The following is a 27,491-nucleotide window of genomic DNA, read 5'->3' on the forward strand; positions in this document are numbered from 1 at the left end:
ATAGCAAAGACCTTTGTTTTTATGAGTAGTTCTGAGACACCTGCGCCAATTCCCTACGACGGTTTCGTGCTGTGCGTTTACCACTTGAATTTTGTATCGCATAAACCGACATCCACAGTGCAAAATGCATCAAAATTATTCCTAACATTAGTCATTTTTATTTAACTCTTCTCTCAACAACTCGTTTTATGGTATGTACAGAGATAAATACGCGTTTACTTCATTTTGCTTATTTTATCGCATTATTAGTGATGCAGTGCTAGTGATGTATTCATATGTTAAATACCTAAACATAATCAAATCGCGTACAAAATATAGTGTCATATATAAAAAAGGAAAGGTAAGCCATTTCAAAGGCCTAATCGAAACAAACTCCCTTATGTGCGCACTTAATAATGTAACTATGTATAAAAGTATTCGTTTTCCAAAAAGATTTAACAGAACCTAATCAGAGTATAGCTAAAATCAATGTCATTAAAAAAATATCATTAAAAAGTCCAACAATAAAGATTCAGTAATATTGCAATTTCATGTTGTGGAGCTTGCTTGGCGTTGATCATTTTGATTTCTACACACTTTACTGTGACCGTCCTTCCAGTGCCGCGACTGGCAAATTTGCGAACAATACGCAGCACGAAAGCAACATAAGTAAATAGCTTCATTGAGGCACCAGTAGCACTATAAAAAATATAAAATATTTTACCAACGTATAGAAAAAATATTGTGTACTTTGCAGTGTGCAATTACCCACCCACTGCTTTCGTTTAAGGATTTTCTTTTCATGTTCATGTTTTTTGATTGATGCTTTCAGCTTTTCTATATTAGCTTGCAATCTTTCATTTTTCTTTTGTGTAGCTGCTACCACTTTTAAGGCGTCATCAAGTTGGTCTTGAACCTAAATTGGTAATATTTACATTTATTTATTGACAATATCTTTGAATATGTAATTCTATCTACCTGTTTTAAATCTACCACACTTATTATTGCATTTGCAGAACGTGTTAGTCGTTTTGGTGACTTTGGATTGGCATATTGCGATCTGAAAAATTATAAAAATTACGAACAGTTATTCTATATAAAATTGAGATTATTTTTAAAGAAAATATTAACCTTTTCTTTCTTGATCTGGTTTCCGTATCATTTAGAAATCCGCTGTCACTCAGAACAGGCGGTTCGACATTAGGCAAAGACAGTATGTCGTCGGAGATATCCAAGCGGGTATCTATTCTAATATGTGGAGCGGTGTTACAAATTGTTTGTCGACGTACTGGAGGTTTTCTCGTCTTATTAGTATTCTCCAGGAATTGATTTGTTGTTCTTTGTAAAGCATTCCTTATAATTTGCTCCATTTCATTTTTGTTTGCATGAAAAGAAAATATACTAGGCGGGTATGCTGACAAAATTTGATGTATTCTTAGTTCTTCCAGCGCCTTTTTAATAGCCGGTTTATTGCCGATCTTCAAAGATTTTATATCTGTGTCGATTGAGCGAATTAAACGTGATTCGATGAGTGCACGTGAATGATTGCCGCCGAAAAAACGAACATCGTATTTATTGTTTGGTAGAAGTCGAATTACTTTTGCCGGCCAATATGAGAAACCACTGTGCTTTGCAAACACTAATTCATGTCGTTGAACGCATGGTTTCGCAAACCATACGCTAGAATGTTTTTCATGTGAATGCCGAAAACAATCTGGACAACGACGAATCTCAGCCAAATCGTAAGCTATGTCACGAACCATCCATTTCGTAGCTTCCACTTCCATGCTATTAGCTGTTGGAAAAATTGTATATATTTTTTTGGCAAATTGCTTTATCTAATTACTTACGACCAAAAAATACACCAATGTTATGCTGCAAGTCAAGTATGTCAACAAAAAATTCAGTCAATAGGTTATACTGCATTTCTCTCAGTTTAGCTGCTATGGATTCCAAATGTTTTTCGGGAAATTTAAATAGTAATTTTGAAACGTCCGAAATCAACCCCACAGGTATTTTTATTGACTCCAAGTAACTTTGTACGTCATTACTGACCTGTTTATGAATAAAAGTATTACTTTTCTGTTCGTATGGATGACTTTGTATTAATTATAGAGTTAATCCAAGGTTAAAGTATTACATAAACCACATTATATACTCACCCACGAACGATTACGCTCAAACGTAAAATTAATCAAGTAACTTAATTCGTCCGGCCGCATATTTGGAGGATGTCGCAGCTCAGCTGTTTTTAACAGTCGACAACACGTACAAAGTTCAAAATCTGATTCCTGTTCTTCATTTAAGCAGATCTCACTTTTATACGACAAATTTGACGTGAGAGTGCGTGGACGTTTTCGCGTTGGGGGTCTTATTTCGCCCATGCAAACAACTTCCACCTTAGCCTTTGACTCTGTCTCAAAATCTTCCCGGTCGAATTTCTGATTTGTATGTAGCTCACTGCAAATTTTTGTTGCATTTGACGTATTCGGTAATTCATCTTCGAAGTTGTTCAAATCGGACTGAATAGGGGAAGAAGTGCTATCAACGGTAATCTCTTCGGTGAAGCGTTGTTGGCCTCCGCTGTTAGTAGAACCAGTATCTATTTGCAGCAAAGACGATGGTACCCTTACGTCACTCTCATAATCAAAGGAAGTATTTTCCTGGGCGGTGTCATTGGCATCAGAGTCAGCATCAGTGTCTGAACTGAACGCCGGAGGACGATTTTTTTGAAATTTTCCAGATGGTACCGAGTAGTTGGGCCGTTCTGGTTCTTTACGATAGCAGAGTCGATGAAACGACCGGCAGCACTGCCGGCAGTGCGTTAAGGCACCCGGTAAATGACACTCAAAACAATAGAAATCATGTAAATTATTCTCCTGTTAAAAATAAAAACAAATTATAAAGATATTTTAACAACATAGATCATTTAATATGGGATTACAATAATTTCTGCAGGTTTTGGCAAACGCAATAAACGCGGTACTCTGGTGGAGCCTGTGTTATTGTGTAGCACCGGTTTGAGTAGACCATCCTTCAAAGCATTTTGTACCGTTTCCGAGGCTAGCGCTGTTATTCAGACTTATATTAAATCAAAGAATTTGCAATTAATGACCTAGTTACATTTTTCGTAATTCCCCGCTTCCACAAGCACGCGTACAAGGTCCTCAACTTGGGCAGAGCTCGAGCTGCCTGAACTTAGTTTCGGCAGAAAGTAGCGAAGGCAATCAGGTTGAGCTTTTCGATACATTTTAAAATAATTATATTTGGCACCACATTAAAGTTAAAAATATCTAATACTATTATTTTTTCAATGAAAGAGTAGTAATATCTCGCAGTATTATAAATTTAAGACACTAAATTTATAATGTGACTAAACAATTATAAACTGTAACAAACAAAAATAATATGACGAAGAGTTGCATTGGAAACCATAAATGTGTTCACACGCTGCAATTAATTATAATAATTATCTGCTGTCTTGACGTAATTTTTTTAAAACGATTTTTATTATATCGATATAATTTTAAAATGGTAATAAATGATGTGAAATTCGCTTAAAAATTTGTTAATTTTAATACAGAGCATAAATTTGATTTTATTTTAGAATAGCACCCCCCGATTTCGGTGTTAAAAGGGGTATGTACGGATAAAGTAGGTACTCCATATTATTTTAAAGCATACTTTATATATTTGTATTTAAAGATCAAAAAGTGTACTATTAAAAGTGCGTGTTTCTCTGTTATATTTTTAACTTTTTTTTCCAAACCCTTTACTAATTAGCTTCTACCTATTTATTTTTTATTAAATGGTGCAAAAATAACTTTTACTCAATTTTTTACCTTTGTTCATAATGTGACTAAACATAATAACAAAATAATAACAACTTCTACATATTTTACAAAGAATCCAAAAGGTATAAAGAAAACAAGTAATATTCCGATGGCAGGAAATAAATAACTTGTTACTTTTTCACGTATATTCTAAAACATTATTTTTTGTGTGAGTGTATTTTAATTTAAAGTGGATCTGGGAAAAACAAATATTGGAAAAGTTTCATCAGTTTGAAATGAATAATGTTGATGATTAAAAAAAGTAATTAAATAAGAATTTAATTTTCTCACATATTAGTAATATAATAATAAAAAATTTACAGTGGCGATGAAGACAATCGATACAGGATGATTTAAACTTGCGAATGAAAGGAAAACAAAAATTTTTTACAATTTCTAAGATTCTAAGAAACTACAGTTACGTTGAAAATATATCGACGCGTTCGAAATAATAAATAGAGACATTGCGAAATTTCTAAAATGCGTTTGACAGAAAAATACTGGAACGGAATTACTTAAGAAATTGTCTACGTTGAAATTACCTAGCGTACATCAAGCTTTTTGCTGGAGCACCGTTGTTTGATGTACAGGTTGATAAGCCAGTAGAAACAAGAATATACATACATATATAGGTATCTCAAAATCTTTTGTTATTTCCGATCAAATCTTGTGTGAAACTCGGTAAATCTGCGACAGAGACGTTTGATATGAGCAAGAGAGTTTCGGTTGCACCAGGCCTTTTTGGAGGGCCGGGAAGAGGTCGCTAATTAAGAACGTGCTGGGAGACCTGCGACTTCGACAAACATCGATAATGTGACTCGAGTGCGCAAAGTTTTGAACTTAGACCGTCGACTAAGTATTCGTTTAATACCTTACATGTTAAATTTATCAAAATCTGTGCTTCATGACATTGTGACGGAGCATTTGAAAATACGCAAGGTGCGCTTAAAGATGGTCCCAAAAGTGCTCACTGACGACCAGAAATTTCGGCGATTGGAAGTGTGTTAAGAAAATTTGAGTATATGTGAAAGTGATCCTTAATTTTTGAATAACGTAATCACAGCTGACGAGTCATGGATCTTTGAGTATGATCCCGATGAAAGGCAAGCATTTTGAGACGACAGAGGGGATCCAAGCAGTATGCAGCTCGGCTCTCAAGGCTAGTCCGGAGAATGCCTTCCGTGACGCCTTTAATGCTTGGAAATTGCGCTGGAAACGCTACATCGGCGCAGAAGGAGCCTATTTTTAACGTTTTTAAAGAAATTTAACGATTGATTCAATAAATTCTTTTAAATCGACTCAGTTTCCGAACAAACCCTGTAATTCATTTACTTTTCATTCGGACGCACTTTAACTAAAACTGTGTCTGCGGCGCCATCCATGCCATTACCATTCGAACATTCTTGCAACCACGATGATTTTCGAATTATTGTTGATTCTGTTTTGTTCTGGTCATCCTGATCCCACAATACATCCAACTTCGTGTATCGTGTGGTTTTAACCATCTGCCATAGTTGCACATTCGCTTATGACCAATCTATATTTGCGTCTGACATTTGCTTTGACAGGAAAGTTCGATGTACGCTTTTGTGTTAGTTTGTTCAAATAAAAATATTTCGAAGATTCTTCTTCTTCTTAATTGGCGTAGACACCGCTTACGCGATTATAGCCGGTCCTTCTCCATTTGATCCTTCCAACGGAGTGGAGGTCTTCCTCTTCCTCTGCTTCCCCCGGCGGGTACAGCGTCGAATACTTTCCAGGCTGACATTGTTGGTGGTGTTTACGCTGGTTCCAAGATATACGAATATCTACGACTTCAAAGCGACTGTTTGTTTGATGACAGGAAATATTTCGTCTTGCTCTCGTTCACTGCCAGACCCATTTGTTTTGCTTACTTGTCCAGTCTGGAGAAAGCAGAATTAGGCTCGTGATACTTAGTCACGCTCAAACAAGGTAATAAACTATTGCAAAATATCTCATGAGATTTTTGCAAATGATCTGACTTCCAAATAAAAATTTGGGATAAAAACTGAATATTTTTGACAACCGAAAGTAGAGGTCATTCTTTTTTTACAAAATCGATGTCAGTAGTTGTAATTATTTCTTAATATAACTGTTAGATTTTGCAATATTGCAAAATTTTGTTTACCTAAATTCCTATACGCCAAATAGTTTTTCACCTAAAAGTGGCCGGTGCCATGCCTATTATCCTCAATATTATGTAAAAGGTAAAATTTAATGATTATGACAAAGAGCTCGTGATTTCGGGCGCTGGATGTATAGGCTTCGTGGGAGTTCAAAAAGCGTTGGTTCGCAATCAGCGCACGGTTTCTAAATCCATTGAACAGCTAGTTCTTCACAACGTTCACTCGCCGCAATGATAGGCGTTATAACTGGTCACTGTCCCATTGGCACTCACGCGGCGAACCTAAATATTTTGGAGGACGAAATTTTTCAAAGTTGTTATGAGGAATTATGATGCTCCTTCCATCTTCGATTCACCGTACCTAATTATGTAATTAGGTAAATTATATATTATATAAAACTAAATATTTAGTTGTGTATATAATTTGCTGCTTAGACTTTTCGATTAAGAGTGGTTTGTAGACACGGCAATGGACCGATTACGCACATCTAAAATACACAACTTGTTACGGTGCCAAGGCACACGTGTAGTATGTTTCATCCAGATATTTAAATTATTACTGCAGTTATAGCTTGCATGGACGGTCATTATGATCATTTATGCATAAATATATATATATGTATATACATATATAAAAGGGGTATTATGAGAACGATTTTGTCCATTTTAGTCGCAAGGTCACAGCGAGCCGATTTTTTAATAACGTAATATAAGAACGTCAAAAGCAATGTTATGCAAAAAATTTGGTTGAAGTTGGTCAAGAGTTCTTGATGTATATAATTTCCCCCACAGGAGAGAGGTGTCACTGCCGTTGATACACTTTTACATCGGCTCCCATGAATCCCTTCCGTACCATCTCTGGTGTAAAATTATATAAATCTGGAACGTTTACTTATTGCCGTTATATGGGTAGTGGGCATGGTTATTATTTGATTTTACAGTGTTTTAAAAAGTGCTAGAAATACTACTTCTTAGATACTTTGGTTTAAATAGCTTTAGTGGTGTGATATGAATATTAAATGATTTGTTTGTTTAAGTTTTGAACAGGTTCCCTGTCCCCATACAAAAATTAATTTTTAACGGTACACGTGCAACACTTATTTTTGAAATTATATTGCTGTAGGYGTTTTTAGAGGTTATCGATGAATTTTTGAACTATCCCACACATCTTGACAGCGATAYAACGGTAACAAAAAATTTGTATCAGCTATGATACACGAACGTGGCACTACGAAGTTGAATTGCATACGCTCAATGTACCATCAGTGATACATTTAATAAACTTATTTCAAATCAACCAAAAATTTGTTCATATATGATACMTGGACGCTGTACACATGGTACAAGAAAATAATTTTGTATCACATGTGATACATTGGACAGGGAACCTGTTAAGTTAGATAGAAATTGAACACATAGTTCTAAAATTTACGAAAAACGTTTCAGTACCTGTATTAACGTGTAGTGAGAGTATAAAAATACACTTCTGGGCGGAATCGATATAATTTCTCATATACATATTGGGAGAACCGCGAAAAATTATTTCTGGAAGTCTACTCTCATGCTTATTGTTCGGCCAACCTATTCACCATATTTGTTCCGTCCGATCCTTTTAGTTCTCGAAATTCAAATTCGTTTTCAAGTTCGAAGGAAACAACATTAATTTACTTGAATTACATTATTTTTGTTTTTATTAGCCATTAGTTCTAGTTTGTATTTATATAAATTATATATTTGCAAATATTACATACAAAGTTTTATAGCGAACAATTTAAATTATATTAAATTATAAATGATTTAACTAACTATAAAATCCGCTGTACGTTGCTTTTTATCAATTCAACTAAATTCAATTTAACTAGAAATAATGCATTTTAGTAGCAATAAAACAAAACAAATAATTTATTCAATAATTTCAACAAATACTTCTAATATAAAATTTGTAAACAGCACAAGCCACGTTTTTCAATACACATACATACATACATATAAACACATGTATGTAGATATATTTATATGCATATACATATGTACATACAAACAAAAAATGCAAAACAAAGTACAGCAAATTGGCAGCTTTCACTCTTTTCAAAAACTTTCGTGAGCTAGCATGTCTCCAGTTCTTAAATTGCTGCTGACTGCTTTGTTGTTTTCATCATTGTTTGATACAAATTATTTAACTTCACGTACTTATATCACATGGGTCACATTATCAACCTTTAAATTCTCCTGTTTTCACTACTCATAACTACCACACAATGCGCTTATGTATACATAAATATATGTATGTATATAGCAATATACATATAATGTCCGAGACATTTAATCCTTAAACTAAGATAATTGATTTTAATTTAATTACTAAAAAGACATTAAAACAAATTCGTATGATTCAAATGCATGAGGTTATGTCTAATACGTATGTATAGTATGTAAATTAATGAAATTTCACGTGAGCCTAAGTCAAATGGTTTATTACCAATCTCTCGCATCCGTCTTTATCATATCATTGCAGATCAGTAATCGGGTTCACAATATGATTTGAGTTCCGGATACCCGCACGGACGGCGACAACACTCGTGTATGGCACCTTGAAAAGGTTGCCGATATTCACCTTCCTCACCGGCTAACCGCTTCAGGCTGGACACGTGTCCCATGCCAACACTATCGGCTGCATAAAATAAACAATGCACAATAAAAAATTAAATTATGTTAAAAAAACTTAAATTTGTTTGTATACTTACGAAATTTTCGAGACAGTGAGTAGTAGCGTCCACCGCATATGAGACGGATCGCATCTGAGAGATTAGTACTACAGTAGCGTTTGAACTCCACATCATTACTGCCACCAGGAAGTAAAGGTAGAGCTTCTGTACAGTGCGGCGAGAGTTCCACACAAAATACAAAACTGATAACGACTAAACTAAGGCACAGCAGGTTAGGAAAATTTATGGTGTGTTTTGGAAACATCATCTGTAAGTAAACAACAAAATTATGACATAATTGCAATATTTTTAACGTTTGAACCTCAAAAGAATTAAGTAATATCCAGTAAAATAGAATAAAGACTACATTATAAAAGCAAAAGGTGTAAGACTTATGCCCGGTTTCACAGTCCACACTTAAGTTGTGTCCAAATAAAATCGTAGTTAAGCAGACTCAGTAGTCGTGTGCGTTTCACTGTGTGTGTGTGTGTGTTCTTTTGACAAATAACTGAAATTTCAAAACAATACAAAACAAAAATCAGCTGTTACTTAAGCACAGCTTAAGTCTCTCATTTTCAGCACTTAAGCATAACTTAAGTCTTCTTCTTCTTTACTGGCGTAAACACCGCTCACGCGATGATAGCCGAGTTAACAATAGCGCGCCAGTCGTTCCTTCTTTTCGCAAGGTGGCGCCAATTGGATATTCCAAGCGAAGCCAGGTCCTTCTCCACTTGGTCCTTCTAATGGAGTGGAGGTTGTCCTCTTCCTCTGCTTCCCCCGGTACTGCGTCGAATGCTTTCAGAGTTGGAGTGTTTTCGTCCATTCGGACAACATGACTTATCCAGAGTAGCCGCTGTCTTATAATTCGTTGAACTATGTCAATGTCGTACCAATGTCGGACCATAAATATTTCGCAGAACTTTTCTCTCGAATACTCGCAACGTCGACTCATCAGTTGTTGTCCAAGCCTCTGCACCATATAGCAGAATGGGAATTATGTGTGACTTATAGAGTTTGGTTTTTGTTTGAAGAGGACTTTGCTTCTCAATTGCCTACTCAGTCCGAAGTAGCACCTGTTGGCAAGAGTTATCCTGCGTTGAATTTCCAGGCTGACATTGTTGGTGGTGTTTACACTGGTTTCAAGATAAACGCACTTATCTACGGCTTCAAATTTATGACTGTCAACAGTGTTGTGAGAGCCAAGTCGCGAGTGCGACAACTGTTTGTTTGACGACATGAGATATTTCGTCTTGTCCTCGTTCACTGTCAGACCCATTTGTGTTGCTTCCTTGTCCAGTCTAGAGAAAGCAGAACTAACGGCGCGGGTGTCGAGGCCGATGATATCAATATCATAAAAAAATATTGTACCTGCTCGTTTAAGTTCTGCAGCTCGAATTATTTTCTCCAGCAGGTGATTGAAGAAGTCGCACGATAGGGAGCCGCCTTGTCTGAAACATGACTTAAGTATGAACTGTAAAACACTGTTTTCCTGTTTTATCTTAAGCACAACTTAAGTATGGACTGTGAAACTGTGAATTAGGTTCATAAATACCGATTTTTTTTATGAGCGAGTGAATAAATGTAAATGTATTATTGGAACAAATCCCGTTTGTTAAATATGAAAAATGTATATTATTTTTACAAAGTGTTTCTAGCGCGCCACTAACTTAGATGAAGTCAACCGCAAAATACAATGTGTTATCAAAATGATAAATACCAGCATTGAGACCGTGCAACGGTTTTAAAATCGACCACTCATCAATTTTCATCCAGTGAAATTAAATTTTTATTTATAGAAAGTGGCGAGTTACTTATGAAGGTAAGGATGTTCTTATTTAGCTGAAATATTATTGGCATTCAATAGCTCGAGGAAAATTGATATATTTGATAAAATATAGATTTGAAAGGTACAAGTATTTAGGTAGGTAGGACGTTTGACGATGCACCCAGGCTCTAAGGAGGTCCATTGTAAAACGAAAATGATTAAATCGCTTCACTCTATTTGTTCCCCTCTTAACTACCTTGCTACTGATGCTACTGATGAAGTTCATCAATATAAAATGTTTTATCTGTGCAACCTGCGAGACACTTTCAAAAAACCCTCGGCCGATGCTGCGATTTTTTTCTTATACAAAGCCCAGCTTTCACAAAGAAGGTGTTCTAAACACTCTTTTTCTTCAACGTCTTGACAGAACAGTAGTTATTGCATGCTGTAGGCAGTTGCCAGGACTGGAACCCATTGCAGGTTTATCGTATAATATGATGTTAGATCCTCTAAGAGATCGGGGCATTATTTAATTATCTTCGAGGAAAACCTGCGATCACCGATTGGGAAAAACTGCAGTATTCTGGTGGTCGGAAGGCGATTCTCTCTAATTTTACATATTTATCCCTTAGACCTAAGTAGCGTGCTTTCTCTCCTATTGATAGTCTGGTACGAATTTTTTATGTCTCCGTAACGTCTGGATTTCTTTGTTTCCCAATCAACAATACGATGCTGATTTAATTACAGGTTAATAATTACTGATTTAATTTATGCCATTTACAATTGTTTGCAGAGGGTTTGCGAGAGTATATTTACCTCTAACCGAAACCGCCATGTCATCAGCGTAGCTCACTACATGTTCCCCCTTCTTTTCTAAATTTAACAAAATTTAATAATTTAATATATTGTTAAGGTCAAGAAAAGTGAAAATAACACCTCTCCTTGAAGTATACTTATGTCGAGAGATACGCATAGTGAAACTTCCAGATTTGAAATTATGGAGGTTCGGTGATGTTCAGATCTTTAAGAGCTTTCAGTAACTGGACGTTATTGAAAGCGCTTTCTACGTCAAGGAAGACTATTAATGCGTATGTTTTTACTTTCAGCAATTTTTCAATCTCTGCTAGCATCGAGTTTAGAGCTGTTTCTGTGGAGTTTCCTTAAAAATGCGCATGTTGCGAAACAGCCATCTTTTCGTGTTAATTCGTTTCAATAAGACGAGTGCTGTAAGTGCTTATAAAATAAGAAAAACTTACATTCTCGAAGTACTATTATTATAACTAACAAATGTTGGTGCATGTAATACATGTTCATGAAGCGGCTACAGGGAGTCTACACATATCGGGTGTTGTTCTCAGTGATGTCAATAATAAAATATATACATGGGTACGTATAAAATGGTTATGAGGTAGATAACCTTTGCTTCCTCGCAGAAAATATTTTTGAATTGTCAGATTTATTACATATCAATACTACGAGCGCTCAATATACATACATATGTATAACTAGATGTACTCATAAGTGTATATGGTTACAAATTGGTAGATAATTATCGCCTACATTGAGTATAATTAATTATGTACCTATACATATATAATTGTTTTTAATTCCTTGTATGCTTTGAGTTTCGATTAATCATTAAGAGTACAGGCGTGTGTACATATTAAAATAAATTTCAATGTTTAAAAATAAACATTTACACATATATGTATGTATGTATAAATGTTTACGAATAACTTTGGAGGAGCTCGCTCAATGCATTTCTTATCATTTAGGGCATGGATTTGTTGTTGCCGCCGCCACTGTTGCTTTTGTAATTAAACTTATTGTTGTTTACATTTCAGTTGTTGGCTTCGAAAGCGTTAGCGTAGCGTTGTCACTTAAGTTTTGCTTGGGAAAAAGTAGTTAATCTATTTTAATAAAGCCACGAGAAGAAAAAACTTAAAAAACTCTGACCGCCTTGGGGAAATCGGAACCCAACATGAACAAACAAATGCATGAGCAACTATGTAATTATAGCTTGCATAGATTTGCCGATTTAACAACGACATCCCACAAGTATGCATACTATGTTAAATACAATAACACAAAATTACCAGAAGACGCCAGTTCGCCTTCGTTTGCGCTCTCATAGAAATCCGTACTTAGTATAAGAATGCAATTAAGTACTTAAGAGAATAAAATCTAAATTATTATAAATAATACTGACTGCATACCAGGCAATTACTATAAATGTACATACAAACATAAGTATATAGATGATAGTGTGCATGCTCGTGTTTGGAGTTTATATTTGTATCTACATTTGAAACTTGCATTTACCCACATGTGCTTGAGTTACTAAACAGAGATAAGCTTGACTTAATTCATTCATTTAAAATTAAACGCTGATTTGAATAGATTAAATTTTTTATGTTCAAAGCGTGTTTCTCTTGATTATTGCGATTTACAGTTATTATAAAGGCGCCTTTTCATACTATTAAACCTTTTCCTGTAGTGTATAGTATAGTAACACAAGCAGTGAGAATCGATAGATACTATGTATGTTATAATACACTTTCGGGCAAAAATGTGTTTTCAGTTTACCTTTATCATAACGGTATCAAATCGGATTTAGTCGAAATTACCGTTTGGTACAATCATACGTAAAGACCCATTGACATAAAACGTTTTTGGGCTTTGCGTGACAGTTCATACTTAAACAAGGAAGCGCAAAAAACTAAGAGTTTGCCACAGTGAACGCTTTGCGTTCAGTGTCTTTTTCTAATAAAAATTGAGATTGGAGTGTGGCAAAGTGTAAAAAGATGAGAGTTGCCCAACATTTGGCTTGGCATCTCGTCAAAACCCTTTTACGGAAGCCGAATCGCGCTGAACGGAAAAAATTACCAAAAATTGTAGAAACCCTTTTCAGTTGAATATATTCGTATATATAACAGTTTTATACAACTGTTTTGAAATAGAAAAAAATGCTCAATAAACAATTTTTTCACTTTGAAAATATTATTTTCCCGTGTTCAATTTAATGAAAATTGATACCAGAGAAAAAACCAATTCTTAAAGATATTTTTGATTTATATGCAGTACTTATGTCTAAGAAAACGTATGCGTGGCATAAAGAATATAGAAGAAATGAAATGAAGAAAAAGTCCAGCAAACGCTGACTGCCGCGAGTAAATTTACCACTGTATTTTTGTTTTGTTTTGTTTTTTACTTAAACGTAACAAGATATGGTTTTACATTTCATTCGAATTGCAACTAAGGGTCAAACAATAAAGCTCTATTAATAAGCTTTTTCAAAATTAAACTTTGTATTAAAAACTAAATATTATAATATTTCTTATTTGCTTAGAAGATCATGGAACGTTGTTCTTTTCAGTCTGCGCCTGCTATTTCTAGCCTATCCTAGTTATCGGGCTTCAGCGTTTACGTGGTTTTGCAACCTTGTGGCATGTTTCGATGCCGTTTCGCGGATGACTTCCCGAACCATTTTTATGTGAAGATCACGATGTAAATCTGAGTTCCGTATGTACCACCGGTCATTTACAATTTTTCGCAGAACTTCATTTTGGAATCTTTGCACCATTTCGATGTATAACGGTATGAATTCTGTATGTCCAAATTATTTGAGGCTGTTAGGGGTGATTTTTTGCCGATTAACCAATTTATTTTGTTGTATTTTAGTTTTAGTTCTGCAATTTGTCTTTGACTATGCTCCTTCCACTTTAACTTTGCATCCAGCGTCAAGCCAAGATATTTTGCCCAGGTGGAGTACGGAATTACTTCAATCCCAATATATAAGGGGATATATAATACGTATCAGTTTTGTTAGTGAAGTTTATATGTATAGACTTCAACTCGTTAGGAGTAATATTCCATTTTTGTGTCCATTCTACAATTAGGTTGATTAAAGACTGCTTTCTGTTCGACGACTCTACTACATTTTTACCAGTAGTAATGATGCAGGTATCATCTATAAATGTGGCGATTGTGCTGTTTGGCGGCGTAGGCATATTGCCAGTAAACAAAATGTATAAGAGTGGTCCCAGGATACTTTCTTGGGGTACACCTGTTTTTATTGGCTGTAACATAGTATATGTTTGTTCCCGCTTGATTCTTAAGTAGCGGTTGCTCAGGTAAGAGGCAAGTAGCTCAATGCTGTGGGAAGAGAAGCCTTAATTTATGAAGTAAGCCTTGGTGCCATACTCTATCAAACGCCTGAGATACATCAAGAAAAACAGCTGTGCAAATCCATCGCATCCTCGATTATATCTGTCATTCGATGAACTCGATCGATTGTAGAATGTTGCGATCTAAATCCAAATTGATCAATTGGTATAAGGTCCTTTTCTTCAATTATGTTCTGAAGTCTTTTTATAATTACAACTTCAAGTAGTTTGGATAAAATAGGCAACAGTGAGATTGGACGATATGAAGATGCTTTCTGTGCGCTTTTCCCGGGTTTTTGTACCATAATGATTTCAGATAGCTTCCATGACAATGGAACGTATCTGAGATTTAAGCAGACGTTTATTATCGATGTAAGTTTTTCTAATGCTTTCCGCGTTAGATTTTTCAGTACCTCAGCTGTCACCAAGTCGAAGCCGGGAGCTTTTCTTGATTTATGTCTACTTTTAATTATATTTTCCACTTCTTTAATTGTTGCTGGTTGGATTTCTTCTACACATTGCGATCCTTCCATCTGAGGTGAAGTTCCTTGGAACAGAATATGACTAAACACCATTCCGTTCCCCGACAGTCGGGTCTACGAAAACCGGAACGGACCCGGATTTTTATCAGGCCAAGGACTGTCAACTGTCTTTATGAGATCTAAAATGTCCGATGGATATTTAATATAAAAGTTTTTTTTGTTTAGAAACAGGAGTACTTTTCCAAGCCGATTCCTGAATAGCTTTCGTAAATATATGAACTTCATCTTCTACAATATCTTGAGCTGTTATATTTACTTTAAAATCAATATTTTTGTCGATCATCACTTTGAAATACTCTCAATCCGTATGTCTATAAGAAAGATAAGGCGGTATATCGATTTCTTTTAGGTGGCCGTTTAGGGTTAGATATACTGGCGAGTGGTTCGAATTTAAGTCAAATCCATTTTCAATAGTAATGAATGTCCTCGATATTTGTCGAGTGATGGAAAAGTCGATTAAGACAGGTAATTTCCTTGTGTCGGAAGGTCAGTAAGTCGGTTTACCAGTAGACATGAAGTCGCATCCAGTGGTCGTAACAGCTTTAAATAGCTTGCTTCCCTTCGGTGTCGTAGCTCTTTAACCCCATTGTGACTGTTTTGTTAAAACCACCACCCATGATGAATTTCCCATGGTGTTTTAATATAAGTTCTGTGTACAAGTCCATTTTAATATTGTGTCTAGGTGGGATATATATATTGCGGTAAAGCTTATTTTTCCGAAACTAGATTCAACCGATATGGTCGTAGTTTGGAATTATGGAATACTTGTATTAATTTCTTCGTAGTAGGGAATATTATCTCTGATAATTATGGCACTCCCCCTCTCGCATTGTTATTTGGGTGGTTCGCGCAATACGTCTTCTAGTTTATGAATCTAACAAAAGTCTCATTTGTAAAATGAGTTTCTGATATGAGACAAATATCAATTTTTTCAAAATGGGGTAATGTCTCTTATTCCTTACTACGTTTGAGTTGATTCCAGGTCATAATTTTCATCGGTTTCATTTTTGCGCTTTATTTTCGCTGTGCTGTCGCTCTAGTTTGGTAAGACGTTCGTGGATAAGTCTATTTTGCTCTTCTAGCTTATTAAGCTTGTTGAGAATTAATTACCAGTAATATCACCAGTGGCATTCGTATTTGTTTGATTTTCAGACAGATGTTGTTGGGCTTTATTAGCACCTTTAGTTATGCTGGCCGTTAGTTATGGGCTTTCCAGATTGATGATTTACATTAGTGTCACCTTTCTGAGAAGAAGTCGAAGTGGTTGTACTTAAGCGTTTTGGTTCATATTTATGCTCTCATTTTCCCCAGTCGCGTTTTAAATTTTCTAACAAGAAAAAAACGTTATCTTTGCATTTTTGCAACAAAGCTGTATCCTTCACATGTTTAAGTTTTTGCACAAGAACTTGATTTTAATCGGCAGCTATATACAAAAAGCTGAGGGATTAGCTCGCGAATGATTACGATCGCCCATAGAAAGCTTTCGACTTGCTCATCAGATTGAAAGACCACAAATACTGATTGCAAGAGCCATATTTTGTAAATAAAGTCATTTGCAGATTTGAAAAATTGTTGCCAATGTTTAAAAAACGGACAAAAATTTTTCTACAATTTTATTATCATCCCAAAATATTAAGTACCTTCTGAACTTTTTTCACAATTATGGATTCTTAAAGCATACTGGAGCTGTAATTAAAATCTGATTTTTATTATCGCTTGATAACTAGCAAAGGGTCATCTTACATTTGTGAAATATAATTAATGCTGATATTTGTATGTTTACTTGAATAAAGGTCGGACGGTTCGTCGGATTTCGATATATGGTAAACTTTAGTATTTTTCATACTTGTGGAATTTAAGAAAATATTATCGCTTTTCTTTAAATGCACTACAGAAATGAAGGAGGAGCAGTAAAATGGAATCATTATAATTTTCATTCCGGTAATACAAAAAATGTATATAAATAATGTGTGTGATAGTGTTAAAAACTCGTCCACTATTTTAATTCAATATCTTTTTTCTTAATGAATAATTACAGTATATTTCTCAAGAAGTGGCAACATTCTGTGGAGATCTAAGTTTTTAATTTACAATAAGCATAATCCTTTTGGCAGGTTGGATTCGCTGGGAACTAAAAATTACGCATACGTCACGTTGAACCCACAATTTATTAGTACGTCAAAACAAAAGAGAGGTTACCAATGATTTTGATTGATTGTATCAGATATACATAATTGTTTCTATATTTTAATAAATTTTTTTTGCAATAAGTTTTAAGGGATGTAATTTTAAGAAAAACTGAAATATTAATATATCAGTAAAGAATTGGTTTGCTTGTCTATCTATTTCTATATGTAAAAATTATGTGCCACGTTTTCTTCTAAACTAATGAATATTGCGTTCAAACTATGCATAAGATAGGTTAGTTTATATCTGAATTATATTAAAAGTAAAAAAAATATTTTATTGTGAAATTTTGTACTGAATTAACAAATGCATGCTAATATCAGGTAGGACAATTAATTGATAACTATATAATGGACAAGAACAAAAAATTGGCAATCAACATTTTTTGTTGACTTCGTAAATCACTTAAGGAATAGTACATACGCATGATGTAACAACATATTAACAAATGTCTTCACAGTCTCTCCATCTGCATCGTATATCGTTACATATACATATGCTTCCTCTTATAGCGTATAACAGTGGAGGAGTCGAGCAGAAGATGGCGCGTCTCACGCCCTGTATCTAATCATATGGTAGTGCTTTGTTCAGCATTATTCATCGAATGCAATTGCAATATCGGCTTCAAGAATATTTGTGAGCTTTTATGAACCCATCTAAAGTTATGATTCAACTTTTTCTTGTTAAGTAACTATTAGTATAATTCTATTTATGGCTTTTAACATAAACCGCTAGAAAGTAGCCTATGCTCGGCCCGAGGTGTCAAGCTAACTCATCACCAATTTTCAGCCATTATTGAATTATAAATACATACATAATTTGTGAAATCGAGGGTTATTAGGATTTACTCAAGGACTTAAGAAACACCCGTGCAAATTTTCATGTCTTTCCGCTTATAAGGACTGTCGTAATGGAGAATTTCACTGTGTACAAAAAAAGTATAATTATTATAATTTACAGTAAAACGCAAATGGATAATCCATTATTTTTTCCATTGGCAAATATTTACATACATATGTAAATCAATCTTCGTCTTTATTTGTAAATAATATTTTCACTGTATTGAATGTAGAGAACAACGGATCGTCGGATCTACTAGTTATAGTCTTGAAACCAGTTGGTACAGTTTTGTTCACCGAACGGTTGTACGTATTACCTAAAATTAGGGAGATTGATATAGGGTTATATCTTTCTTCTTTAATGGCGTTGAAACCGCTTAAGCGGTTATAGCCGAGTTAACAATAGCGCTCCAGTCGTTGCCTCTTTCCGCAAGGTGGCGCCAATTGGAGATTCCAAGCGAAGCCAGGTCCTTCTCCACCAGGTCCTTCCAATGGAGTGGAGGACTTCCTCTTCCTTTGCTTCCCCCGGCGGGTACTGCGTCGAATACTTTCAGAGCTGCAGAGTTTTCGTCCATTCGGACAACATGACAATGTCGTCGTATATTTCATACAGCTCATCTTTCCATCGAATGCGATATTCGAAGTGGCCAACCAATAACTGACCATAAATCTTTCTCAGAACTTTTCTCGCGAAAATTCGCAACGTCGACTCACCAGTCGCTTTCATCGTTTAAGCCTCTGCACCATATAGCAGGACGGAAAGAATGAGTGACTTATAGAGTTTTGTTTTTGTTCGTCGAGAGAGGACTTTACTTCTCAATTGCCGACTCAGTCCGAAGTAGCACCTGTGGGCAAGAGATATCCTGTGTTGAGTTTCTAGGCTGACGTTGTTGTTGGTGTTGATGCTGGTTCCCAAATAGACGAAATTATCTTCGAAGTTATGACTGTCAACAGTGACGTGGGGGAGAAGTCGCGAGCGCGACGACTGTTTGGTTGTTATTTTTATTGGGTGTTTTTTTACGAGCCGGGAGCCTATGTAGGGGATGTTTCGCCTTCTCACTTCAGCTCGCCTTCAAACGGATGTTCTTAGGCATTGTATAAAGCTACAAGTAACCAATCCTTCATTTTTCACTAACACATACGCAAAAATCTACTACAAATTAGGCACTTGGTACGGGTTGCCCCAAAATATTCTACTACYAAAACGTTCAAATGCCTCAAATCTGCTATAGTGTGTTGCCGTGTTAGGTTTTAAAATTTATAACTTTAACAATATTTTTATAAAATATTCAAATATTTTTCGATTATTTAAATTCCTAAATATCAAATTTAGTCAGTTTTGTCCAAAATATTAATTATTGTATCAATATATTATTAAATGTTTCCAATTTTATAAAAAAATATTTTTTTTCCATAGCTACTTTGATCTGTGATTTTGAAATGAGAATTTTAGCGATTAGGTTTGTACGCTTATTATCAATATTTTTTTGTTTTTTAAGTGTTTTCGTGTACCAGGTATAGGACCCTTCTTTCCACCRCTATTCCTTTGATAGGGTTTGTAATAAGTATTTCGCTGTGGGTGATTTAGAATATTTAGTAAATATTATTTATTACCTAGTAGATTGTTTTGAATATTATTGTTGATTTTCCTGAATTGTACCTGATTTTTTATATTAATTTTTGTTTTTGTTAAAATTAACACAAGCAATCGACTTGTATTGTTAATGTATACATACAATAGAATTGTACCTAATTTTTTTTATATTCATTTTGCTTTTTGTTTAAATATTTTCCAGTTGATTGTTTTGACATACTTATATTGTCAGTGTTATATTTTTAATGTAATTAATATTCATGAATTGTACCTGACTTTATATATTTATTTTTGTCTAGTCATATTTTTTATAATAAGTAGATTGATTTAAAACTGTATATATAAAAAGGGTGAAAATAGGCCTCCTGGKKAGCCRAACACCCAAAACAGATCGGTAGCGCGCCTACTTTGCAACCTCAGAGGTGGTGAGGAAGAGCAATAAACATCCAATAATCTTTTGTTTCAAAAAYATTCTTGAAAGTTTTCATTAATGTTTTCCGTAACAAATACTTTTTCACAAAAAATTAAATCTACTACATTTCTTTTAATTACATCTCTGCGACTAAAAARGGCAGATTTCGATCAGGTGATCTCAGCTGTGAAAAATTCTTGGAAAACAGCTGATTCTTTCGTTACTTGTAGGGTTATACAATGTTCTTAGGCTACCCAGAGGATACTTGGCCAAAGACCTGAAGTCGTGAGCTGCTTGAGCCATAGTAAAATAATCGTTTCTGGCCACTCCCAAGTGCATGGCGATCATCCTCACTTGCGTGCACTTCTACACATACCTCCATCCTCCTATAGGGTTATATATAATACAATATATATAAATAATCAGAATGAGTCTGTCTTCCGTGCAAGCTGTAACTTGAGTAAAAACATGAGTTCGTAGATGGGCTTAATCGGACCTCTGGCACGCCCATAAATTGTCATTAATCGATAACATATAAAGCGCCACAACTAAGCATTAAATTAAGGTATAAAGGTGTAACTTGGTACAGAAGATCGCAGTAACAAAATGCACTGTGGGCAAAATTTTTTGGAAAAGTGGGCGTGACGCAGCCCCTAATAAGTTTAATGTGCCTATCTCCTAAACCGCTTTAGCTACAGCAACCAAATTCGCTGAGAACAAATCTTATAAGAACTTCTATCGACAGTGTAAAAACAGAGACGTTAAATTTTAGCATTGGGATGGGATGAGAGAGCTTTAGAGGTGCCGGTCTGAATACCGCCCACTTTTTGGTGAAAATATAGTACGTTCCTCTTACATTATTAGGTCACCCTGTGAAAATGGACAAAATCGGCCAGCACCCACGTCTACTTTCCATATGGCACAATTATAAATTCCACTTGATTCGTTCAGTTTTCAGTACACAAATCAAGAAGCAATTGGTATAACGTGATAAAAATTTGTACGAATAATGTGTTTAGTGTGTGCCACCTGAAAATGTGAAATAAAATTGTTATAATCCAATAAAAAAAAAACTGCAAGTAACGAATATTTCGACCCCGGTACCTATTGTTGACTTTTGATCGAAAATGTCTGTCAATGTGTGATATATATAACTGAAATGAAGGTGTAATCCTTCTCCTCTAATGGTGTGTCTGTTGTCAAAAATGAGATGAAACGGACCAATACTTCCCTTAACCCCCATATACCTAATATAAATATTTTCGAACTTCCGGGTGACATTTAGTTATCCCAATAAAAATAAGAGAGCGTGTTGACTCATAACAGTGTATCTTTATGCCTAAAATAGATAAATTTGAACGAAACCTTGGCCTATCCCCTATATACATATGTAAGTAATATCAGGATTTTCGAATATCCGGCTTTGATTTCCTTGGCTTTGATTCTTGCAAGTTGCAAGAGTACAAAATGTTCAGTTGCAGCCAAACCTAGCCCTTCCTACTTGTTTTATATATAGGTTCAGCGCAGTTTTAGTAAAGCTAATTTAAAAGGCTTTTAAATGCCGACTTAAAGCACGATATTATTAGATTTATTGTTTACTTAAGCTTCAGCAATAAGTGTTTCCCCGTCAGAAGTGATAATCAGACAAGTATCCAGCTGATGGACAGCGTCGAATAGCTGAGTCTAAACCATTTACGGTTTTTATTTTCACAAGTATCTTTGTGTATATATGGACTGAGTGTTAATTCCTTTTTTGAAAAATATTTCCGGTTCCTTATTTTGCATAATATAGAGACAATTTTACGGAAACAACAATAATGACTGAATTTAAAATAATTTAGAATATTTTTTTTTTACTTTTAGCAGCATTAATGAGCTTTAAAGTATTTGATGTACATATATTAGATTTCTTAATTCCAGCTTAATAAACAATTATCTAGTTCTTTCAACTGTTGGCATTGACCGAAAAATGAATGCACAAACAGACATTGACATCAATTTAAACGAGGTCGATTATATACCAAAAAAAAAAAAAAATGAAATTTGCCCGATTTTTTTACTTGTGCGCATATGATTACGTGCACTAAAATGTCAATGCGATTTTAAGAATATCCAAATAAAGCACCTGATACCGAAAGAAAAAATGCCTGCCGTCAATGTTTGTAGAAATATCTAATACCATATTGAAATGTTTACTTACTTTGTGTGATTGTTGTTGTCTGACCGCTACGTATATGAGTACTTAAGCGATATCTAAACATTATATGCCTGTGGACACAAATAAACAAACTGACGTCTCCCGCGCTGACAGCAACAGATTTTGCCGAAATTTTCTGAAACTTTGTTATATTTATTGGCTATTACACTCGTACTTTGTAGTTCCACTTCAAAGCTTAAACCTTATGATTCGCTTCTTTTCACCAAAATCACCTTTTCAGGAACTTTTTTTATTTTGAGATAACTGAGTTACTATATTAATTGAATTTATGTTTTACGTAAACGCGTAATTGAAGATCACAAGTTGCACATCACTAGCAATTTAAAACATAAAATTATATTTTTTCTTTTTGCTAATTTCTTTTGAAACAAAATTGCAATTTATTTTTTAAATTTATTTTTATAATTTTTACTTATGTGACTAACGGTAACGCCACCGAATAATGCAATTCCTCATTTATGTTTATTGACGTTTGCAGTGTTGCGGTGCGCGGTTCGCACTGTTTCGGTGTGAGCTCAACATCGCTCTGGTCCAAGCGCTCGTACGCGAGGTGCTTTGGAGTCTTCTAGTCGGCTACAATGTTGCCTACTTGTTCAATGCACTACTGGCGCTGCTTATTATTAAAATTACTGTGTTTGTTTGCTTGAAGTTGTGTCCACGTTACAAATGAATCTATGTTCAATTGCAGGGAATATAAGTAGCTGTTTGCTGCTGATTGTTCAGTATTTTTTCCACTTTTTCGCTTGTTGTGTATTGGTGTTGCTGCCCGGCATTAATGTTTAACACGCCAGTGACTATTTTTGGACCTGTTTTTGCCTAAGACACAGTATACCATAATAGCCGTGGCACCTATCCTCAGCAAGCGTCCAGCAGCAGCTAGCCACAGAGCGCGAATGAGCGCTTATAGCTTGGAGCCCCAATGCCTGCCTACGGGTATGCTGCTTGCCACCTAACAGCGCACAAATTTATGTTTAAATACCTTCTACTCGTATGTACGCATTGATAGGTGTAAGTGTAAGACAGTGGATTCCTTGGCGTATCTTAGCGCGGCTGTCAATGTTTGTGCTATTTTTAGCGTGATCTGTGCTATAGTTAGACGCGATGTTTGAGCATTCACTCACACCGCAGGTGCGTTTGACAACTGGATAACAAACACTGCTGTGCGTCAGAGCGTTTGCAGCGCGGCTGATGTTAGAGTTTATTACTTCTTGTCTATTGCTGTTTTTATCTTATATTGTTGTTGTGTTATTACTGTGGTTTCCTATGTTATGTGGGTTTTCACATCTGATGTATTACTAACTTTGTGTGCGAAGGCTAAACACTTGTTTATATTTTTATATATTAATAAAGATGTTTGACGAGATTTAACTACTTAACTGCGATTGTGATTTGTTTGATAGTTAAATTTTTTTGTTTTTTTTATATTTATTATGTAATCAACGTACTTAACTGAATTATAGTTTATTTTCAATTTATTCTCACTCAAACAACTCGTTGTGCTGGCAATGACATGAACTTTTCTAAAGTTTCTCAAGATTTTCACCAGCTTTCAACCGAATAAATGTTGGATTTTTTTATTTTTTAAGAAACCGAATTTGTATTTTTTTAATGCTTTTACTAATTATGTTAAAATTTTTTCTGAATTTCCTAATTGTTTAGTATGTTATATGTAGCACAGCGCGTGTTGTTCGCCGTTTCACAGCCAATTTGCAAAAGAGCCTCCTAAAAACTGTGTCTTCGGCCACAGCTTCGTCGGTGCTGTCGATTCGCTGCTGTTTACTAATTATCATTTTGATACTTAATACAATAAACAGCAAACCACAAGCACGATAAGAATCACATATGTATGTATGTACCTATATATAGATGAAACGGCTAATACAGCACGCAGCTGTTAGTTTTTTTGGTATTTCTTGGCCACTATCAAAAAAGTGCTTATGCGTGTGCTTTACATGTAAATATATTAATAGAAGGGTTTAAGTCCTACCACTATTGCCACCATTATCAAAAGAATTTCAAAACGGTGGAGTATTTTTCTTTTTATAACGCTAGTCGCAGTAAGAGTCATTTATCTTTTTGCAAAAGCATCTGTAAGATGTTTGGCATGTCAAATGTACGCGTCTCATTATGAGAGAATATATGTATAATTCTCATATTAAAGCCATTCAAACTTTATTTGCATTTGGGTATCTTACCAGAGGTTTATATGAGCTGCCCTTTAACTCTGAAAACATTTATTTAAGAAGGCGATAGCTCCACCTGGCTTTCATCAAATATTCCATTCCTAATATACGTTTCGGTTGAGTTGTCTTTTGTCACCTATATCGGAGTGATGCGGTGTTTTAAGATGTGATTTTTTATCATGCTTTGAACATATTTATTACCTTATTGCAAATTTATGGAACTTAAATGCTTAAATATGATAAAGCAGAATTATTTAATACGGATGTGCCTTAGCTACTTACGTATAAAAGTCACGAGCCTGTTTAACTTAAGTATGACTGGTTCACGAATTTAGGCTTTTGGTAGAATTATGCGTAATAAGCACACATTAGAATAGCAAAGAAAGCTATAAAATTTGTAACTAATTTGGTTTGATAACGGACACGATTTGCCTTTAAACGGAAGCGTGATATTTTAAATACCAAAGAATGAATTATAAAATTTCTGTCTGCAAGACAGACATACATAAGTACACGCTTAATCATTAACCTATCACCGTAAAGAAACAAACACTGAAGAAATTTTGAATATAAAAATACACCACGTGCCAGCGGAGTCTATGAAAATCATAAATTATTGACAAGTTTCGTGGGTTCTTATAGTATACTTGACCTTCAAACCCTATTAAATGCCATATTATTCTCAAATAGCTTTCAAGTCACGGTAGATACATAATCTCCGAGAGGCTACAGATTACAATCATTCTTAATTGGACGCTTAGCTTCTTGATTATCCACGCCCAGGTGTCGAACTATTGAGTTGAATAGACGTGGAATTGCAGAAAAACAGTAGCAATTAGTGAATAAATAAAATCGCACTGGCCACAACATCACCGTACGCATGGTCAAAATTATACAAGCGAAATTGCTGAAATTGTCATGATTTCCAAACCGGGAAAATAAGGGTATGACCTCAATAAAAATCAGAGAACGAAAAACCATAATTCCAGCGCATTAATTTAGGTTTCGACCAATCATTCTACGATTGATCAAACCACCGGATTATACACATTACTGAAAAAGCCTTTGAGGAAAAAAAATTATGTTCTACCGTGCTTGTGGATGTTGTAAAAGTATTTGATAAAATTTATCAAAAAGGACTGCTTTCGAAACTGAAAATGATTTTACCGAAAGAGCATTATGACATCATAAAATCGTATTTATCAGATCGCCACTTTCGCGTTAAACAAGGGGACAAATATTCTATTCTTAGGGAAATAAAACCAGGGGTTTCACAAGGTACACGAATACCGTCGTTCAATTCCGCTAAATACTTAGGAATCACGCTTGACTCTAAGCTATTTATAAACAAATACTCCGAGCGATATGGAGCTATGGTGCACAACTCTAGGGAGATATTAACGCAAACAATAAGAAAGTCATCCAACAATTTCGAAACAAAGTATTAAGACTAATTGTCAAAGCGCCTTGGTAGCTCGGCTGGCAATTCATCGGCACACACCGCTTTGTTGTTCTTTGGGCGGGTAATTGCTATTCGAACTTCTTCATGGTCGGGCAATGGAACGACTGCTCCATCGTCATCGAGGGGATAATCGGGTTCGCTATCTCCAGATATTTTGCTTTCACGGCCATTCAGCAGGCTGGAAAAGTATTCCCTCCATAAGTTTAGTATGCTCTGGGTATCAGTCACTAGATCACCTCTGGGGTTTCTACAAGAGTATGCTCCGGTCTTGAAACCTTCTATTAGTCGCCGCATTATTTTGTAGAATTTTCGAGCTTCAATATTAAAAAAATATACTGCGCCCATAAGCGGAATGGCTAAAAATTAGGTGACAATCTATCTACTTCATCATTTGAAATATATTGAATTGGAAGATTTTGAAGCTGCGACGACATTGATTCTCCAGAAAAGAATCATAATATTTGGAGAAAAAATATTTATCTAAAATGGTAGTGATTCTTAGCATTTGCTCTTCCTTACTTCTAATTTTTGCGGGTCAAAAATCGTCCAAGTTTCTATCTGCTAATATGGCACATGCTGTTCGCATGTTACGTAATACATATAGTACATATATGTATATATGTATAGTATATGAGTACATAGTATGTAAGCGTGAAAAACAAATTTGTAAGAATGAAAAAAGATCAAATAAATAACGAATGTAATAAAAATAGATTTAAATTATTTATTTCAGACAGTTTATCTTGATTAGCAACACGGAAATTATTAATTATTCTTCACAGCAACAAAAACCAATTTTTTGAATAAAACTCCATTGTGAAGACTGTGAATTAATGACCTTTTGTCCAAATTTTGTCTATTAAAAACTTAATTTACTTTTCCTGTTGCCAGATATATTATATTTTTCGAGGTTCGACTTTTTCTGTCGAGAAGTAACAGTTGTTGATTAACTAACATATTTAACTCTTTAGAAGCATTCAATTTATTTAGCTGTGACATTTTATCCCCTTATCTTACATTTCATAACATTTTATGAAATGTTTGACTGACATACATGAGTATATTTCAAACAAATCGTAGATATTTATTTTAAGTATTTTCTTCGATTAAATCCGGAAATACTTTCACACTACTTGAAGCTGACATTCCTTACTTACTTATAGCGTTTTCTTTTGTCGATGAAAATTTTGAATATAAACTAGTCATTTAATACTATTTTTTACCTCGGAGACTGAGTTAGAATTCAGAACGTCTTCTACGAATCCTTTCAGCCTGAGTAGGGATTTTTTTTCAGCAATTAACATCCTCATTTTCTTCTCTGATCGACTAACTCATTTGCAATTCCCAATAATGATTTAAATAAAAATGACCGAATCATGTCACTTTGTGCAATAGCTTGATTAAAATACTTGGCAACATTCTTCTTCTTCTTGATTGGCGTAGTCACCGCTTACGCGATT

At 34.9% G+C, this 27,491-nt stretch overlaps 2 protein-coding genes across 2 annotated transcripts; both read right to left on the bottom strand.

Moving 5' to 3' along the window:
* Nucleotides 1-135: 135 nt before the first annotated feature.
* Nucleotides 136-3,377, bottom strand: LOC108967971. Its single transcript, XM_018931683.1, has 8 exons — nucleotides 3,103-3,377; nucleotides 2,924-3,048; nucleotides 2,142-2,858; nucleotides 1,830-2,034; nucleotides 1,111-1,774; nucleotides 958-1,039; nucleotides 752-895; nucleotides 136-678 (listed from the first exon to the last, which is right to left on the bottom strand). Exons 1-8 carry the CDS (start codon nucleotides 3,227-3,229, stop codon nucleotides 529-531), a joined length of 2,214 nt encoding a protein of 737 aa, XP_018787228.1. The 5' UTR covers nucleotides 3,230-3,377; the 3' UTR covers nucleotides 136-528.
* Nucleotides 3,378-7,942: 4,565 nt separating this feature from the next.
* LOC108967965 (insulin-like) lies at nucleotides 7,943-24,092 on the bottom strand. The gene is made up of 3 exons (XM_018931677.1): nucleotides 22,369-24,092; nucleotides 8,703-8,931; nucleotides 7,943-8,629 (listed from the first exon to the last, which is right to left on the bottom strand). Exons 2-3 carry the CDS (start codon nucleotides 8,929-8,931, stop codon nucleotides 8,475-8,477), a joined length of 384 nt encoding a protein of 127 aa, XP_018787222.1. The 5' UTR covers nucleotides 22,369-24,092; the 3' UTR covers nucleotides 7,943-8,474.
* Nucleotides 24,093-27,491: the final 3,399 nt, after the last annotated feature.

Source organism: Bactrocera latifrons, unplaced genomic scaffold, assembly GCF_001853355.1.
Source record: "Bactrocera latifrons isolate USDA-ARS-PBARC rearing strain unplaced genomic scaffold, ASM185335v1 scaffold_20, whole genome shotgun sequence".
NCBI lineage: Eukaryota > Metazoa > Arthropoda > Insecta > Diptera > Tephritidae > Bactrocera > Bactrocera latifrons.